Source organism: Lutjanus erythropterus, chromosome 1 (genome assembly GCF_056507025.1).
Source record: "Lutjanus erythropterus isolate fLutEry1 chromosome 1, fLutEry1.hap2, whole genome shotgun sequence".
NCBI lineage: Eukaryota > Metazoa > Chordata > Actinopteri > Lutjaniformes > Lutjanidae > Lutjanus > Lutjanus erythropterus.
The window spans coordinates 44,581,164-44,596,306 of NC_139317.1; the positions used below are offsets into that span (position 1 = coordinate 44,581,164).

General features: G+C 39.7%; 2 protein-coding genes across 2 annotated transcripts in view; both read right to left on the bottom strand.

The window, feature by feature from the left end:
• lrrk1 (leucine-rich repeat kinase 1) overlaps positions 1-2,605 on the bottom strand; it is a 119,168-nt gene extending 116,563 nt beyond the window's left edge. Inside the window, exon 1 of the mRNA XM_084722128.1 lies at positions 2,462-2,605. The gene's annotated coding sequence lies outside the window, so the exon portion shown is untranslated. The remainder of the gene's footprint in view (positions 1-2,461) is intronic.
• A 6,009-nt stretch (positions 2,606-8,614) lies between these two features.
• The window catches only part of aldh1a3 (aldehyde dehydrogenase 1 family, member A3), a 31,024-nt gene continuing 24,495 nt past the window's right edge, over positions 8,615-15,143 (bottom strand). Inside the window, exons 10-13 of the mRNA XM_084725282.1 lie at positions 12,550-12,714; positions 11,365-11,522; positions 9,373-9,447; positions 8,615-9,288 (exon numbers count right to left, since the gene is read on the bottom strand). Of these exons, the coding sequence (XP_084581408.1) occupies positions 9,219-9,288; positions 9,373-9,447; positions 11,365-11,522; positions 12,550-12,714 (468 nt within the window). The 3' untranslated portion in view covers positions 8,615-9,218. The remainder of the gene's footprint in view (positions 9,289-9,372; positions 9,448-11,364; positions 11,523-12,549; positions 12,715-15,143) is intronic.

The following is a 15,143-nucleotide window of genomic DNA, read 5'->3' on the forward strand; positions in this document are numbered from 1 at the left end:
ACAAACAACAAACTGGAATGATGGGATGTGCACAGCCAAGAACAGGAGAACTCTACAGCAGGTCATTAAAACTGCCCACATCATCACTGGTACCCATCTACCAAGTATTGGTGATATCAGCGGACGTGAGATACCTGCAGAACCCAAAGGAAACTTAAAGACAACAACCAGCCACCAATAGCCTGCTGACTCTGGTGCCATTAGGCAGGAAACAGAGAAGAATCCACTGCTGTACCACCAGACTGAAGAGCAGCTTCCTCCCTCAGACACTCAGACTGCTTTTTTCATCCTCAGCACCTTATTAATTTGTTTTTTTCTACATTTTTTTAAATTCTGCCATTAATTTTAATCAATCAATAAATCAACCAACCAAAGAGATAACTATAACAAAATCTCATTTTACAACTTTATAGGGCTGCAACTAACAATTACTTTCATAGTCACTTAATCAGTTGCTTATTTTCTTGATTAATTGATTAATTGCTGTTTGTTTTTCCCCAGCTGGCTGGGGCGGGGCCTTTCTTGGCAGAGTTTGTATGTTCTCCCCGTGTCTGCGTGGGTTCTCTCTGGGTTCTTCAGCTTCCTCCCACAGTCCAAAGACATGCATGCTAGGTTAATTGTTGACTCTAAATTGCCCGTAGGTGTGAATGTGAGTGTGAGTGGTTCTCTGTCTCTATGTGTCAGTCCTGTGATGAACTGGTGACTTGTCCAGGGTGAACCCCGCCTCTCAGCCAATGTCAGCTGGGATAGACTCCAGCAGCCTGCGACTCTTTGGGAATAAGAGGTTACAGAAAACAGATGGATGGATGGATGCTGTTTGTTTTAAAATGTCTGAAAATGGTGAAAAATGTTGATCAGTTTCCCAAATCAAAGATGGCATCCTCAAATGATATTAAGTTTACTGTCAGAGAGGAGTAATGATACCAAAAAGTCTCACATTTAAGAAGCTAAAATCAGAGAATTTTCACTTTTTTCTTCGAAAACACTCAAATAATTAATTCATTATTAAAATAGTTAGCAATTAATTTATTAATCCATTAATCATTGCAGACCCACAATCATTGTAAATGAGAAAATATCCTTGTATATAATATATACATAAACACACATTTTGCAGTGATCCCTCAAAAGTGGTAAACACTAGTGACAAAGATATGCAGGCTAATGGAGACAGGATACTTTACTGTTAAACATGAATTTTTATTGTTCAAAATATTATCAGAGCACTGAAACATTTTAACTTTCTCTGGTATTTGTAATAATTATTAATAACTACAAAAAAACACACATTGAGTAATATGTCTATATTAAAATAGAAATAGAAATAGAAATAGAAATAGAATGCTTCCTATAGATCTAATAAATAAAATCTGCATTATGTTTTAGGAAAAAAGTTTTCATATAATATGACAATAATTATATAGACCAATATATCTGTGCCTAATATCAGGCCAATAATATCATCAACTGATATGTCAGTCAGGCTCTAATTCAAAGACCCAAATGCAGACAAAACCACACAGAAATCACAGACAAAAGTATAAAACATTCATTTATAAATGTCAAAGTTCATGATAACAGCAGCCATATTGATAGAAAATATTCAAGTAAACATGGGCTTTACAAATGATACTAATTAAGGTCCCGTTTTATTTAGTGTAGCTTTCTTTCCAGTGAGCCAACATGCATTATAACACTGAATGGAACTGATCCATAATTAGTATCATTATGTTACTCTAATATTTCATATAAATAAAGCTGCAGAGTCAGATGTGTAAAGCATATGTGAATAGTTACTACATTTTCTTCCTCTGTGTTTCATTATGAGTGTGTTCAGGCATTCAACTTTTTTGTAGCCTACAGAGCCAACTTTAGGTGGAGGCATGACTACATACAGTGGGTGTGGGTGTGGGGTGCCCATCTAAAAATGAGTCACTGTAACAGTCTTTGCACGTCCCTGCCAGGCTGTACCCAACATCTGACCCAGTGTCAGCGGGGACCAGCACCACACACACATTGCTGTCAGCTAATGCAAAAACCCTTTTTTTTTAAGCCTCGGCTTATTCTTATTATTATCATTAATTTGGATACTATTCTCGAAAAGCTTCATCTCACATTACCACACAGTAAAGTACAGTGAGTGGGCTGCTGCGCCGTGCAGCAGTTTGGAACTTAAACTTGAGATGTTTTTAAAATCAGTGCCTCTTTCTCGATCATAATAACGCCGAAATAAGAAGTACTTCTTAGATGTATGGAAAATACTCTTTATTATATCTCACGGATCAAGTTATTAACAAATAAGGAAGACATGTCTAAAATTTGGAGATTTTTAAATATAGATTGGTTTGTTTTTCCTTAACGACAACGTCACGCACAGATGTGGGCACTTGTTGCTCTCATAGCTGCAGCTAAACCACCAAACATAAAACATTATGACACACAGTTATATCTGCAGACTCACCACATGGTCGAGACTCACGTCCAGTGAGCAGCAGTAGAGAATTTCACAGCTCTAAATGTGTAGCAGAGGCGGCACAGATTACTCTTTACTGTCTGACGGTAAAGTTTTACTGGACTTCCTGATTCCACGATGCAAACTTTCCAATCCAGACGCACGCTGCGTCAAGTCAGACTGGAAACCGGACACGGTTCCGCTTATAGTTTTCAAAATAATGTCCATCAAACCGCTTAATATAAAACTGAACATCCAGATAAAAATTTCAAAATAAAACCTGGCAGCCACAGTAAACCAGGAAAAATTCTTCAGCAACAGCAATTCAGCAACGACGATAAGGAATAATATCAAGACAAGAGAAGTAAAGAAAATTTCAGTGAATAATTAACAATGATCGAAATAGTTCAGAGTAAATAAATTCAGAGTAAACAGGGCCGGGCCAGATCACTTTTGACCAAATATATTTTTTATAATAGTAATGTAATCCATTGAATTATCAAAACAGTAGGCTATTGTAATCAGAATACTTTGGATTACTTCAAAGTCAAACATTGCACCAAATATTGCACCTTATTCTTAAAAACTGAATGCAGCCACAAAACTTTGACCTCCAAAAAATAACTTTTGTACCTTTTTAAACATCTCAAAATATTTTCAATACAAATAAAATACATTTTTCACAAGTGGTGGAAGAGGAATTGAAATCCTTTACTCAAGCACAAGTAAAAGTCCTGCATGAAAAAATCCTACTGATAGGTAGGATATATATTACATATATTACATATATATTAGCAGCAAAATGTAGTTAACTTGTCAAAATAAAAGTACTGATTTGCTGCTCTGACTGATATATTATTTTATATGACATCATCAGATTATTAACACTGAAACATCAATGTGTAGGAAGCAGGAAGGAAGTTACTGTTTCAGCTGCTGGAGGTGGAGGTCATTTGAACTAGTTTATATACAGTTTGATATACAGTGACATCAGGCAAATCTGAGAGGTTGTGAAATGATAAGTGTAACAGAAGAAAAAGAAAGTTCTAATACACAAACCTATTTTCAGTTTGTTTTTTTTTTACTTTTTCTCTTAATCTTTTTTTTGGGGGGGTGAAATATTGGATCATTTATTGAAATTACACTATGTGAGAAGATGAAAAATCACTGTTTGATTGAACAAATGTAACTATGACATCACTGCTTTTTCTAAGATGTAAGACAGCAGAAAGGTTGGGAACAACTGGTTTTATCTTTAACTGTGTTGCATTTTAAAAGCTTGTTATATTGTTATATTATCCACTGTGTCAAATCTTTATCTTAAAAGAAACATAAGCTGTTATATAAATTTAGTAAAGTGGGAAGTACAATATTTTCCCCTGAAATGTAGCAGAATGGAAGAATAAAGGTGCATAACATGGAAATAGTCACACTGATTAACTGAATGACTTTGTTGTGTTTTTTGCAAACATACACTCTTTCTAAATTTGATGCCTGCACCATGTTATAAAAAGTTTGGACAGGAGCAACAAGAGAGTCAAAGTTGTAGACTGCTCCAAAAATACCTGTTTGTACCATTCCACGGGTAAACAGGTGAACTGGTGACAGGTGACAGGATCATGATTGGGTATTAAAGCAGCATCCTTGAAAGGCTGAGTCTTCCACAAGCAAGGATGGAGCAAGGGTCACCACTTTGTGAAAAACTGCAAACAGTCAAACAGTTTAAGAACCACGTTTCTCAACACAATTTAGGTATTTCATCATCCTTAATCTATAATATCATTAAACGATTCAGAGAATCCAGAGAAATCTCTGCACATGAAGGACAAGGCTGAAAACCAACACACCTCAGGCAGCACTGTATTAAAAACTACATTAAAACCCCACATCATTATATAAAGGATACTACATGGGCCCATGAATACTTTGGAAAACTGTTGTCAGTAAATACAGTTTGTCTCTGTATCTACAAATACAAGTTAAGACTCTACCATGCAAAGAGAAAGACACATATCAACAACATCCAGAAACACTGCAGAATTCTCTGGACCCGAGCTAATCTAAGATGGACTGACACAACTTTTCTGGAACATGTTGCACGTGGTCAAATTCAGAATTAGAGTTTACTTACAAAAAATAATAGTTCATCTGTTTGAACATTAAATATCTTGTCTTTGTACTGTATTAATTTGAATATAAGTGGAAAAGGATTTGCAAATAACACATGCACACAATGTGTTTTTGAATTTATTTATTCAGAATTTCTATTTAAATACAAAACTAATGTGATACAAATGCAGAGACAGACGTTTCCCATGTGCGATAATAAACAAACACTCAAACTTATGTGTTGGTAAAAAAAAAAAAAAGTTAAAGTTGACACTATTCATGCAATGATAACATTGTTGCTGTTACAGTACTAACATGTTACTGGCAAGGTAAATGTTACCTTATCTGAGAGTTCCTTCCAACATGTGAAAGGGAAGGCACATTCTCCTCAGCAGAGAGAACATTCATTCATTTTAGATCACATCAGGTTAGAATCAGCGCTTGGAATTAGAGACAAAGTATCTGCATACATCACCTACTCAACAAATTACAAAAATAAACAATATTTTTTCTCTGACTTTTCCACTTTGACCCATGTGGGGAGACTTGATGTAACTGTTCAATAGAATTAATTTGCAAAAATCCCATACCACTGTCGATTAATCGCTATGTTTTGTGCACTTACGTACCTGGAAGACTGGGCCACTAAAATTTTAAAGCTGAAAGAACCATTGATTAAATTCTCAAAGGTGAGTCATGGCCCTATAGCTTATTAAAGAACCATACCAGTCAAATTTGAATCTTTCACCCCTGTTTTTGCTAAAAGACAACAGAAGTAACACTTTCTATAAAGATCATGTCTATAATTCATTATTACACAGCTTTGTTAAATACTTGATTCTGATTGGTCAATTTCAGCATTCTTTTTTTTTTTTTAAGATTATTTTTTGGGCTTTTTTTTTTTGCCTTTATTGGGATAGGACAGCTGAAGATATGACAGGAAAGGGAGAGAGAGAGAGGAGATGACAAAGCAGCAAATGTGCTGCAGGCAGGATGTGAAACGGTAGCCGCTGCAGAAGACTGATAGCCTCAACACATGGAGCGCACACCCTACCAACTGAGCTATAGGACCACAATTTCAGTATTTTAAGGTCCATTATTTCCGGCCTTCTTGGAGACCTTGGGAGGGGTGCTGGAAAGTGCTCCGACTGGGGACCCCATCATCCTGCTGGGGGACTTCAATGCTCACGTGGGTGGCGATAGTGTTACCTGGAGGGGCGTGATTGGGAGGAACGGCCCCCCCGATCTGAACGCGAGTGGTGTTCTGTTATTGGACTTCTGTGCTAGTCACAGTCTGTCCATAACGAACACCATGTTCAAGCATAAAGGTGCCCATCAGTACACGTGGCATGGGGACGCCCTAGGTCGGAGGTCAATGATCGACTTTGTGGTCGTGTCAACTGACCTCCGGCCGTGTGTCTTGGACACTCGGGTGAAGAGAGGGGCTGAGCTGTCAACTGATCACCACCTGGTGGTGAGTTGGATCCGCTGGCAGGGGAGGAAGCTGGACAGACTTGGCAGGCCCAAACGTACTGTGAGGGTCTGTTGGGAACGTCTGGTGGAACCATCTGTCAGAGGGGTCTTCAACTCTCACCTCCGGGAGAGCTTTGACCAGATCCCGAGGGAGGCTGGAGACATCGAGTCCGAATGGACCATGTTCTCTGCCTCCATTGTGGATGCAGCCATTCGGAGCTGTGGCCGTAAGGTCTCCGGTGCCTGTCGCGGCGGCAATCCCCGAACCCGGTGGTGGACACCGGAGGTAAGGGATGCCGTCAGGCTGAAGAAGGAGTCTTATCGAGCTTGGCTGGCTCGTGGGACTCCTGAGGCAGCCGACGGGTACCGGCAGGCCAAGCGTGCTGCGGCCCGGGTGGTTGTGGAAGCAAAAACTCGGACATGGGAAAGGTTCGGGGAGGCCATGGAGGAGGACTACCGGTCGGCCTCGAGGAGATTCTGGCAAACCATCCGGCGCCTCAGGAGGGGGAAGCAGTACCCTGCCAACACTGTTTACAGTGGTGGTGGGGAGCTGTTGACTTCGACTGGGGATATTGTTGGACGGTGGAAGGAATACTTCGAGGACCTCCTCAATCCCACTGACACATCTTCCGTAGAGGAAGCAGAGGCTGGGGACCCAGAGGCTGACTCATTCATCACCCAAGCTGAAGTCACTGAGGTAGTTCGGAAGCTCCCCAGTGGCAAGGCACCGGGAGTGGATGAGATCCGCCCTGAGTACCTCAAGTCTTTGGATGTTGTAGGGCTGTCTTGGCTGACACGCCTCTGCAACATCGCGTGGCAGTTGGGGACAGTGCCTCTGGACTGGCAGACCGGGGTGGTGGTCCCTCTATTTAAAAAGGGGGACCGGAGGGTGTGCTCCAACTACAGGGGGATCACACTCCTCAGCCTCCCTGGTAAAGTCTATTCCAGGGTACTGGAGAGGAGAATTCGGCCGATAGTCGAACCTCGGATCCAAGAGGAACAATGCGGTTTTCGTCCTGGTCGTGGAACACTGGACCAGCTCTACACCCTCCGCAGGGTGCTTGAGGGCTCATGGGAGTTTGCCCAACCAGTCCACATGTGCTTTGTGGACTTGGAGAAGGCATTTGACTGTGTCCCTCGTGGCATTCTGTGGGAGGTGCTTCAGGAGTATGGAGTTCGGGGCCCTCTGCTAAGGGCCGTACGGTCTCTGTATGATCGGAGCAGGAGCTTGGTTCGCATTGCCGGCAGTAAGTCAGACCTGTTCCCGGTGCATGTTGGACTCAGGCAGGGCTGTCCTCTGTCACCGGTTCTGTTCATTATTTTTATGGACAGAATTTCTAGGCGCAGCCAGGGGCCAGAGGGAGTCCGATTCGGGGACCACAGGATCTCATCTCTGCTTTTTGCAGATGATGTTGTCCTGTTGGCTCCTTCGAACCAGGACCTTCAGCTTGTACTGGGGCGGTTTGCAGCCGAGTGTGAAGCAGCTGGGATGAGAATCAGCACCTCCAAGTCTGAGGCCATGGTTCTCGACCGGAAAAAGATGGCTTGTTCCCTCCGGGTCGGAGAAGAGTCCCTGCCCCAAGTGGAGGAGTTTAAGTATCTTGGGGTTTTGTTTACGAGTGAGGGGAGGATGGAACGCGAGATCGACAGACGGATTGGTGCGGCGGCAGCAGTAATGCGGTCGTTGCGCCGGTCTGTCGTGGGGAAGAAGGAGCTGAGCCGAAAGGCGAAGCTCTCGATTTTCCGGTCAATCTACGTTCCTACCCTCACCTATGGTCATGAACTCTGGGTCATGACCGAAAGAACAAGATCTCGGATACAAGCGGCTGAAATGAGTTTCCTCCGCAGGGTGGCGGGGCGCTCCCTTAGAGATAGGGTGAGGAGCTCTGTCACCCGGGAGGAGCTCGGAGTAGAGCCGCTGCTCCTCCACGTCGAGAGGAGTCAGCTGAGGTGGCTTGGACATCTATATCGGATGCCTCCTGGGCGCCTGCCTAGGGAGGTGTTCCGGGCATGCCCCACTGGGAGGAGGCCCCGGGGAAGACCCAGGACACGCTGGAGTGACTACGTCGCTCGGCTGGCCTGGGAACGCCTTGGGGTCCCTCCGGAACACCTGGAAGAAGTGTCCAGGGAGAGGGAAGTCTGGGTGTCCCTGCTCAGACTGCTGCCCCCGCGACCCGGCCCCGGATAAGCGGAAGATAATGAATGAATGAATGAAAATGAATGAATGAATGATAGGTTATAGCAGTTAACTATGTGTCATTATTATTATGGCAGTTGTTATGTGCTGTGTAACCAGGACTCAGAATATTCTTTTAAACACTGTTGTCACTGTTGCCAAAAGTTGTCATGCATGATTATAAACAAAAAATGAATTTTAACATCTAATGCAGTGGCTTCCAAACTTTTGCTGGCATGCCTCCCTTCAGAAACCAAAAAGAGTTTGCTTTGCACCCCCCAGGGGGCCCCGTCCCCTAGGGAACCACTAATTTAATAAATGTGTTTTAATGCATTACAGACATGACCTTCATAGAAAGAGTATCTACAAGATGAATGAGCGAACTCCCGTGGTAAGATTTTTTGTAAAATGATCATATCAGTATTTTTATTCCTCAAGTTTTTGTATTTTCCTCGAAAAAACTCTAGTTTGGTTCTAATTATAGGTCGAATAATAATTTCATTTAAGGAGCTGCCACATTTAAACCCCTGTTCTTCATACAGTATATGCTGGAGTTGTATGCTTTGCTGTGGACAGATTTCACATTTGCTCATGTTCAGCTGACCTGCTGAGCTCTGTGTGTTAAGCCAGTAATTATTTGGAATCAGTTAGTTAGCTGGAAACATACCACCTGTACACTGTCTCTATTTCCTCTTAATTACTGCTGTACCAAATCACTTATTTCTGGGAAAAAAATGATTAGAAAAATATGAAGCTGTAAAATAGAGGTTTTATTACCAGTTTTCACCAGTATATTACCATTATTGATGCTGTTGAGTAAAAGCCCATTCTCATCTACAGTATAATCATAGAAAGGTGTATAGACCAAGTGAGATACTGGTCTAACCTTCATCCTGACATCATGATTGTGACTGCAGACAAAGACAGGAGTGTGTGGGTTGTTGAGAATCGTGATGTGGTCTGATCGGATGGGAAGTGCAGAGCGTTGCTGGATTTTCCCAGTTCTCCTCACAGGGTTTCACTCAGTTTGATGGTGACTGCTTTCACCTCTGAGTACTCTGCCAGGGCGTATTCTCCACTGAGAGGACAGAGACACATGAGGCGGGTTAGGGAATACACAATTAAAGAATAGGAAATATGAAGAAACAGTCGTGGTTCTTACAGCTCTCGTCCGTTGCCTGACATCTTATACCCTCCAAACGGAGTCTGGGCATGCAGGGCGTTATAGCAGTTTATCCTGAACACACACAGAGAGGAAATGGTTTCATTTTATTTGCTGTCAGCTCTTTCATTTGCTATACAAAAACATTATAATGCCCCAACTACATTTAAATCAAATAAGTAAGGTGAGAACCCAAGATTATTGTCACCTTTCAGATATAAAATGTCATCACTTCATCATTTTATCCTGTTAAACATTTGAGATGTTCTCATAATTAGCATATGGATTTTTGAGCAATGTTTTGTGAGGTCACAGCGACTTTTGATAACCAAAATCTAATCAGTTCGTCCTTGAGTCCAAGTGGTCATTTGTGGGTAATTTGAAGAAATTTCCTCAAAGTGTTCCTGCGATGTCATGTTCATGAGAAGGGGACAGATGGACAGACAACCTGAAAACATAAAGCCTCCTGCCACAGCTGGCACTGGGGCAGAGGCGTCAAAACCACCTGGTTTAAGATGAGAAAGCTCAGTCTCACTGAGTGTTTGTATTTTTAGTTTGGTATGCTTTAAATACAAGGGCGGAAGTAACTAATTACAAACACCAAGTAAAAGTACTAAGTATTCTGCGCAAAAACTACTCAAAGTATTAGTTCCTTTTAAACAATGATGTCACAGTCATCTCTACAAACTAGGGTTGTAAATTTTGTGCATTTTACTTAACCAATAGTTTAAATCAATTATTAATCATTATTACTTTATAAGATACAAAACAGATGTTTTTTCAGATATTTTTTTTTCTGTTATGTTTTTTCTCATTTTAAATCTAAGTTAAAGTTTTCTTATTCAACAAATGACTCTTCCAGACAAAACAATGTCAAATGAGGTGCAATTACTCATAACTATTGATTAAATATCAATGAAAACATTGTTTATTGGCTAAATTCTTAACAACAATTAATCAATTAATGGTTGATCATTAACATCCTTACTCCAAATGTGTGCTGCAGCATTTACTTAAGTATGAATAATAGTACAGACTTGAAAATCTACTCATAAAAGTACAAGTACCCAAAAAACAACTTATTACATTAATTTGAATACTTGTAATTAGTCACTTCCAGCCCTGACAAATACTCAAGTTACTGTAATCTTTTATTCTTTTTTTGTGTGGGAGTACTTGTACTTTCATGAGTATATTTTTGAGTCTATACTTTTACTTTTACTTAAGACTGCATTACACAACACATTACACACATCAGCTCAGTTACTTCTGAGATCATAGCCATTAATACTATCTGATCACAAACAGGTCAATGAAAACCAGGACGTGTGGATGAAAGAAAAACAAAATGCTGCAGCAGGTACAGGTTTGATAAAAAATAAGTAAATAAACAAATGATTAAACATTGAGTTGTTTCATTGAGACCTACATGTATGACATTTGCATGGGGAGCTCCTATGATTGGTGGGACTTGTGGTAATCTTCAACTATTGGTCAAATTTTCAGTATAGTTGTGGTCATTGGACAAACATTGCAAGGTCATGCAGAATTCATGGAGACTGGTTGAATTTGCATGAATCATCAACAGCACGTAACTTCCTGGTGGGACTGATTAAAGAGCAGCAGTTCTAAAGTTTTGGAGAAGAATACTTTGTATTTTTCTGACAGCAGTACTGTTATTTGTACATGAGTAATATTATACTAATGTATTAGGGCTTGTACTTGATCACAGATTTTTAATACTCTTACCACCACTGTTTAAATATGGTGTATAATGTATAATTTCAGTAAGGCGCTGAGGACCTTCAGGTCTACATACCAGGCTTTGGATGTAAATGCACTTCATTTTATACTCAGCCTGACTTTGACACCAAAGACTTTGGGCTCATAAGATAGCAGGTAAAATGTCATGAATTTCATTATGTTAACGATACTGAATAATGAGGACAGAAATCAAATGCTGTAGTGTGAGGACTGTGAGCAGAGACTCACCACACAGTGCCAGTCTCCAGGGCTTCAGACACAGACAGAGCTCTGTCCATACTGGATGTGAAGACCGCTGACACCAGGCCATACTGTGAGTTGTTTGCTCTCTCTATGACCTGCTGCTGGCTCTTAAAGCTGAATATACACTGCACAGGACCAAAGATCTGACAGGGAAGACACATCAGTAAAGACCAGTCACACCGTGTACACTGTGCCATGACATTCTTCTGCTTGCTCTCCTCTCTGATGGCTGTTTTTGTAACATAATAAACATCACTGTGTGATATAAACTAAGAAAAGAATAACTGGACTAATCGACTAAACTAAAAAGAACTCAACAGTCAATATGATTTTTCACAAATGAATTTTCATTATTATTAATTATGATGGATGGATGGAATTACTTATTTCATGCTTATTTAGATTTATTTAAAGGGGCAGTCACCCCAAGATCAAAAATTCATATTTTTCCCCCTGGCCTGTAGTGTTATTTATCGATCTAGATAGTTTAGATGTGAGTTGCAGAATTTTGGAGATATCAGAGGGGACTGAATGGCACTTAGCTTGTGATGCTCAAAGCACAAAAAAAAAAAATACATTTGAAAAATCCAAAACCAGTGTCTCTTTCCAAAAATCATGACCCAGTTACTCAAGATAATCCATACACTTTCTGGTGAGCAGTTTCATGTAGGAACTACTTTCTTGCTGCAGACAGATTGACCAAAACGACTTTCTTTTCTTTTATAAAGAAAGTAGTTCCTACATGAAACTGCTTTTATCTTTTATCTTATCTTATCTTGAGTGACCAGGTCATGATTTTTGGAAAAAGAGACACTTTTTTTAAAATTTTCGAATGTATTTTTTGGTGCTTTGAGCACCACTGGCTGAGTGCCATTTAGATGGATAAACAGCAATATGTATGTAAATACAATAAATATATATGTATTTTTGATTTTGTGGTGAACTGTTCCTTTAATAATTTTTCATTTTATTCAGAAACAGGCTTAAACTGTGTGACACAGATCCTCCTTCTGTCTCAGACTTGTCCTGTGTGCTGATCTCCTCTGTCTGTGATGTAATTACAGCTCTCCTCCACAGGGTGTCAGGCTTTACCTTCACACACTTGCCCTGCTCTTACTACCTCCCTGTCTGTGTCAGGCTCATTTGTTAAGAACTGAGACAGGTTATAACCTCTTCCTTGGCGATGCGCATGTGGTCTTTGACCCCGGAGAAGATGGTGGGTTGGATGAAGAGGTTCTTCTCGCCCACAGCTGCTCCTCCACACTCCAGCCTGGCTCCCTCCTTCTTCCCGCTCTCTATCAGATCCATGATCTTATCAAACTGCTGTCGGTCGATCTGGAGCAGCAGCAGAGACAGAGTGACTACAGCTGAGCACAACTATGTACATGCTAAACAAACATGATTCAACATGCTAATCAAAATTTTAGATGACAGCAGCCATCCTCAAAGACAAAGTGGACAAAGTACTCAACCCCATGAGTCAAAGTATAAATACTCCTGATCAAATATTACTCAACTACAAGTGAAAGTTGTTCAGATTTTTACCCGAGTTAAAGTACTAGAGTACTTGCTTTTAAAAATACTTAAGTAGTACATATTACAAAGTACATTTTCTAATATCAGTACATTGCTGTATTGTTTTCATGATGCATTTACAGAAGCTTGTAACTCTCTGAAACCATCTAATGATGCACTGACCTGCTTGTAGAATCACTCTGATACACAAAGTCTATAGAAACACATATTAAAACTTCAACATAGAAATACAATCAAAAACAAAAAGGACAGCTGTTGTCATTTTCTGATGTAACTGTATTAAAATCACATCATAAAATTAGATTGAAGCCGACTGTAAGTTGTTCTCCAAGTCTGTTAAATAACTGAGATTTCTTTCTGTCTTCAGGAGCAGAATATACATGAATTATATGGTATTTTTCACCCTGATGAAAACAATCCAACATTAAAAGCCTTCCTGGAATTATTTCTCTTTGTCTAATCATAATAACATCTTGAGATTTAATTTAGTCTTTCTCCTGCCATTGTCATTACTGAGTTTAGTTTGAATGAAAGAAGGAGAGCTTGCTTGGATGATGTATTTCTGCTTTTACATCAGTCCCAGTTCAGAGCGGCTACTGTGATTGGTTTCCTTCTGTGAGGAACACAGCGTGTGGCCAATTACATTTTAGAAAAGAAAAAAGCTGACTTCAAAGCTCTGCTTCGCCTAAAAGTAATGAGTAACAACAACCTTCATAGAAATGTAGTGGAGTCAAAAGTACAATATTTGTGAAAGTCAGAAGTTTCCATAAAAACAAATACTCAAGTAAAGTACATTTATTCCTGTTGCCATAAAATATCTGACTCAGTAACAGTTAGTTTTTGAAGTCAGCCTTCTACCTCAGCACACAGGACTTTACATCTATTTATTCTTTCTCCAAACCCAAACTCAGTCCTCACCATCAAGCATCCGGTGCTTTTTTTAATCTAGTTTCTATTGTGTCTCTATTTAAATGTATTTTACTGTGTATTAATGTGTAATTTCTATTTCTATTTATATCAGTGAATTTTAGATGTGTTGGTCGATGTATTTTTAAATTTTGGACATTCATTCTCACTCTCAACCACTGTTGCTGTCTCTTTCGCTCTCAAAAACAATCGATAAATGCTGCATATTCTACCTTTAAGTTATGTATGTTACGTAAGTTAAAAAGAAGTTGATGCCAGGTTGCACACGGACATGAACACTGGCCCTCTGTGTTTGTTTGATTCATCCATCCACCCCACCTCCTCCATACTGTACACAGATTTTCTTGCTCTTTATGACACTAGAGGAGTATGTACAGTGTCATACACTGGGGTCACTGCTGGCCATTTGGGTGCCCTAAACATAATTACTTTGTGGTGACCCCCTAGATGTAGATAAAACATAAATATATATATAATTAATCACTAAGCTCCTTGTTTGTGTTGCGTTGACACACTTTTCTGTTCAAAAAAGAAAATATATCACTAAATTACTTGTAAATCAATTCAAATCATTCAAATCTAGTTACCACTAGAACAGTTGACTCATCTTCTGCAAAAATAGAGATAGACTTTTACTTTGAATAACATCTACAAAAAAATTTGTATCATATTATTAGATAATACAGCAGTAATGTGATTACTTTGAGGCTTTTATTTGAGATACTCTACAGTTGTTTTCACTGTTTCAGTTGCCCCCAACCACTGGAACACTTGCCCCCACCAAGGGGACAATGGACTTCCTGCATGAACTTTAATGTTACAATTGCACTGTTAGTTAGTGCACTCATATCCAAAGATGACTACTGTATTTTAGGTGGTCTGTGAGTTATAAAGTAAAGCATAAAAAATGTTACACTTGCCCCGGGTCTCCCCATGTCAAAATATTTGGTTAGTATCACAAAGTAATAATCTGGTACCTCAAAATAATGATTTGTACGTAAGTCATTTTGAGAAGGTTTGACATTATTTTAACATACTAAGTCATTATTTTGAGATATACAATATTCTGAAGTTCTAAATCTGTTTGTAATTCTCTTATAGGTTCATTTATTCCCGTCGTTTTGGTAGAAATGGGCTTCTGTAGATTCAGAAGTTTCATAGAGGATGAGAATAATGTGGATCTATCAGTGTGTTTCTCAGTGTTAACTCCAGCCTGCAGTGTAGTTCATACACTTCACTGATAAACCACACAATCACAGACAAACATCACATATATTATTATTATATATTATTATATCATG